General features: G+C 48.9%; 1 protein-coding gene across 12 annotated transcripts in view; it reads left to right on the top strand.

Moving 5' to 3' along the window:
* The window catches only part of epb41l2 (erythrocyte membrane protein band 4.1 like 2), a 47904-nt gene that overhangs the window by 29061 nt on the left and 13843 nt on the right, over positions 1–5000 (top strand). For 9 of the 12 annotated variants that reach the window (XM_060882758.1, XM_060882759.1, XM_060882757.1 and 6 more), the window contains exons 11-14: positions 541–638; positions 1282–1454; positions 1988–2058; positions 4665–4739. In XM_060882758.1, the coding sequence (XP_060738741.1) occupies positions 541–638; positions 1282–1454; positions 1988–2058; positions 4665–4739 (417 nt within the window). The remainder of the gene's footprint in view (positions 1–540; positions 639–1281; positions 1455–1987; positions 2059–4664; positions 4740–5000) is intronic. The other 3 variants (XM_060882768.1, XM_060882762.1, XM_060882769.1) reach the window with 1 other exon arrangement.

Raw genomic sequence — 5000 nt, 5'->3', positions numbered from 1 at the left:
CACACACACACACACACACAGACACACACACACACACACACTCACAGACACACACACACTCACATATACACACAGACACACACACACACACACACACACACACACACCTACACACAGACACACACACTCACATATACACACAGACACACACACACACACACTCACAGACACACACACACACACTCACATATACACACACACACACACACACCTACACACAGACACACACACTCACATATACACACACACACACTCACATATACACACACACACAGACACACACACACACTCACAGACACACACACACACACTCACATATACACACACACACACACAGACACACACACTCACATATACACACAGACACACACACACACACACTCACAGACACACACACACACATTCACATATACACACACACACAGACACACACATACACACACGCAGACACTCACACACAGACACACATACACACACCCCCCCCAGTACAAACACTGAACTCTGTGTGTGTGTGTGTGTGTGTGTGTGTGTGTGTGTTAGGCGGAGCAGTTTGAGAGCACAGTGGGATTTAAGCTGCCCAATTATCGTGCTGCTAAGAGGGTTTGGAAAGTCTGTGTAGAGCATCACACCTTCTTCAGGTAAAACACACACTTTGGCCACGCCTCTTTTACTTAGACTCGTACACAGGCCACGCCTCCTTTACTTAGACTCGTACACAGAGGCCACGCCTCCTTTACTTAGACTCGTACACAGAGGCCACGCCTCTTTTACTTAGACTCGTACACAGAGGCCACGCCTCCTTTACTTAGACTCGTACACAGAGGCCACGCCTCCTTTACTTAGACTCGTACACAGAGGCCACACCTCCTTTACTTAGACTCGTCCACAGAGGCCACGCCTCCTTTACTTAGACTCGTCCACAGAGGCCACGCCTCCTTTACTGAGACTTGTACACAGAGGCCACGCCTCTTTTACTGAGACTCGTACACAGAGGCCACGCCTCTTTTACTGAGACTTGTACACAGAGGCCACGCCTCTTTTACTGAGACTCGTACACAGAGGCCACGCCTCTTTTACTGAGACTCGTACACAGAGGCCACGCCTCTTTTACTGAGACTCGTACACAGAGGCCACGCCTCTTTTACTGAGACTCGTACACAGAGGCCACGCCTCTTTTACTGAGACTCGTACACAGAGGCCACGCCTCTTTTACTGAGACTCGTACACAGAGGCCACGCCTCTTTTACTTAGACTAACAATTTATTGTTGTGTGTACTTTAGGTTGTCGAATCCGGAGCCACCAACTAAGTCGAAGTTCCTGACTCTGGGTTCTAGGTTCCGTTACAGCGGGAGAACCCAGGCTCAGACCCGACAGGCCAGCACTCTGATCGACCGACCTGCTCCACACTTCCTCCGCACAGGCAGCAAACGCAGCTCACGCAGCCTTGACACTGGTAAAAACACACACACACACACACACACACACACACACAGAAGAGAGAGAGAAAGTGAGAGAGAGAGCAAGGGATCTGAAGGCTGTGTGTGAGAGAGAGGGAGAGAGCGCCTGGAGAAAGACCGTGACACACATGGTCTCAGCTGGGTGTGACAGTGAGAAGACACACACACACACACACACACACACACACACATCTCTGAATTTGACCTGGCTGTGTCACGTGACTGCTCAACTTAGTCCCAGCTTTAGATCCTGAACGTTGGCCTTGTTTCCTCAGCATCTGTACAGCAGCAGTCTGCATTACAGAGGAGCAGCGCCACCTGGTGGCCTCTCACAGTTTGACACACTACACATCTGGATGAACACAGAGCACACCTTCTATACCCTACACCTGTATACATGACACATCTGGATACACAGCACGTACACCTACATCATGTACAGTACCCAGAACATGGTTGTCGTGGTGTTACGGTGCGTCGTTACGGTTACATTGGGTGGTGTTTGAAGCTCCCTTCCTCCACTCCACAGCTCCTGCGAGCGATCGCGGTTACGGCGAGAACGGCCGTGACCCCGCCCTGGACCTGTCGTCCGATTCCAAGGTGAGGAAGTTTAATCTGTGCGTTTCAACCCCAGCTTTTCTCTCTGCAGGTTGTTACAGAAGAAGTCGTGACACATTAACTATTTATATTGTTATTATTGTTGTTGTTGTTGTTGTTGTGGTGGTGATGATTTTTTTTGTGTATTTCCTTTTGCATTCTGTTTTTTTTTAATGCTGAATGTTTAATAAACTGTGAAACACAAACGTGAGGATAATCCACCCCGGTTCCTTACCGTAGAAGTCGACTCTGTGGGAGTTTCCCATGATGCTCTCTGTTTGCCGTCTCCGTCTTGGGGTCATGTTTCAGTCCTCGGTGTGTTAAACACTGATGGTTGACGCTCACAGGCTCAGGAGCCCGCGCGGGACAGCGGATTCGGTGAAGCTCGTCTGACCCGGGCGTTTGGGATCGTTACCAGTTCACACCTCACTTCCTGTTATTTTACACCCCCTTCTGCACAAAGCTAGTCATCTGTTTTCACTCCTTTTCTCTTTCTTTCTTTTCTGCTCCTTTCTCAGTTTTTTTATTTCACTCCCTTTATTCCGGCTCTTCCCTCATTGATCTGCACCGTTAGGTCGAGTTTATAATGACAACGAGTTTGGACAGAGTGAAAGAAGAGAGTGGAGAGAGAGAAAGAAGGGAAAAAAGGAAGGGAAAAGAATGGAATAATAACAAGGAAGCAGACGCAAAGAAAAGTCAGGCCAAGAAAAAAGGGGGAGAAGAGAAGTGGGTGGAATTAAGGAAACGAGGGGAAGAGAGAAAGGACGAAGGGAGAAGAAACAAAGACAGGAAGAAAGAGTTAGAACGGATAGACGTTAGAGGGAAGATACTGTATGAGTAGAGCTCACACACACTCACACACACACACACACCTGTTCTCCTCCCTCATTATTCTCTTCCCTCCTTACCTCCCCCACCTCTCCTACACTGTGACCTTTGACCTCCAAAAGTCTGTCTGACTAACGCTGTGTCTCTCTCCTTTTTCCCCGTAACGTCGTTTCAACTTTTCTTTTCATCTCACACACTTTTTTCATTTTATTCATTTTTACCGCATCTATTTTACACCCCGCTCTTATTTCACCCCACTCTCCTTTAGTCGCTGTTCATGTTCCCGTTCTTTCCGTCCTCCTCGTCCCTGTCGTCCCTTCCTCCCGCCCTGGACACCATCTCCGAGCTCGACGTCCTGTCCGACGTCTCTGAGGACGAACCCGATCTCGATCCTGACCCCGACGCAGACCTTGAGCCTGACTTTCCAGTCGAACCTGACTCCCACCCGGTTGACCCTGACCCCACCCAGTGTGCTGAAGAGGGCGTGTCTGCTTTTGCTCTGCCCCCTTCCAGTGTCCCCTGTGAGCCCCAACCCCATCCAGGCTCCTCCCTCCTGGCCTTGTTTAAGGGTGTGCACTTGCTGGACGAGGACGGCTCCATCGCTCTGCCATGTCCTTCCTTCTTCCTCATTTTTGCCGTCTTTCTCTCAGCCTGCCACTCGGTGGCGCTCTCTCTGGCACTCGCGCTGCCTCTCGCGGTATCGCTGTGCTACCTTGAGCCCAAAGCTTACATCCGCTTCTGGGCTGCCGAGGTCCGTGCAGACGCAACGTCTCAAGAGGAGACGTGTGACCCGGCCGTCTAAACCGACCCACGACTCCTTTTCCTCCATTAGTCCACAACCTCATTGCTTCCTCATGATATGCACTGTGGTAGATTTGTTAAAAAATAGCTCTCATCCCTCTTCCTCCTCCTCCTCCTCCTCCTCCTGCTTGTAAATCGATTTTCCCAGCATTCCTGAGAGTGTCTATTTATAGCGCCTGCCCTGCCGGCCTCGTCGACCCCGTTAGTGAGCCTATAACTCAAACTGCTCTCACTGTGGACAAAAAGACTTTTAATATTCTCGTCCACCGACGACACGTTTATTAAGCTTTTATTTCATGCAGAGATTTAAAAGAAAGTGAAACTCACACGTTCACTTCATCAGGTTTGTTGTCTGAACTTAATCAGAGGTCCCAAATCTCTAACACTAACGTTTCTGCATTTAGTGAAAGCTTTAGTCTTTACTTTATCACTTTAAGAGGCGGAGCCTAGGGGGCGGGGCATCGATCCGTGCTAAGGCGGAACTTATAGCTACACAGTGAGGATTGTTTAGAGTTTTATGACCGGACCTTTCACAGTGTCACATATATATATAAATATATTTAAATATTAATACGTACTGAATAACTTCTGTAGACGTTATTACTACATTAATGACAGCGAACATCAGACACCTCGGACTGCGTGAGCTTCATTCGCTTGTAGCCGCTTTAACGAATAATCTCCAGCGTTGCGTTTTCTCTACACTTTGTCTGTTTATTGTCTACATGCGTAAATACTTTGTGCTGTTACTTAGTCAACAACCTACACGGAGAAAAGTTAAATGTCCCCCACCCACCGTTGCGTTACACTCCCTGGCCCCGCCCCTTTCAACTTAGTATCCAATCCCTGAGCTCGAGTCTTTCTCCTCATGACATCATGCACCTCATTTTTATGGAAATGTCAGGCCTTCCCATCATCCATTTCACCTTTTTTTTTTTTTTTAACTTCTGATTGAATCGTCCATCATTTCCACCAATCAGATTCCACAGGTGAAAGAGGGGGCGGAGCCTGGAGAGGCCACAGCCACAGAAGTTGCTGCTGAACCCGTAGCTGAGGTCTGCTGTTTACCTTCCCAGCATGCATCTCTCTCTCTCTCTCTCACTCTCTCTCACTCTCTCTCTGTCTCGCTTTCTCTCTCTCTGTTTCTGTCTCTCTGTGTCTCTCTCTCTCTGTTTTTCTCTCTGTCTCTCTCTCTCTCTCTCTCTCTCTCTCTCTCTGTCTCTCTCTCTCTCCCTCTCTCTCTGTCTCTCTCTCCCTCTGTCTCTCCCCCTGTCTCTCTCTCTCTCTCTCTCCCTCTCTCGCTGTCTCTCTCTCTC

This window comes from Tachysurus vachellii, chromosome 12 (assembly GCF_030014155.1).
Source record: "Tachysurus vachellii isolate PV-2020 chromosome 12, HZAU_Pvac_v1, whole genome shotgun sequence".
In the NCBI taxonomy this organism is placed as follows: Eukaryota; Metazoa; Chordata; class Actinopteri; order Siluriformes; family Bagridae; genus Tachysurus; species Tachysurus vachellii.
This window is presented reverse-complemented; position numbering and strand designations above follow the sequence as displayed.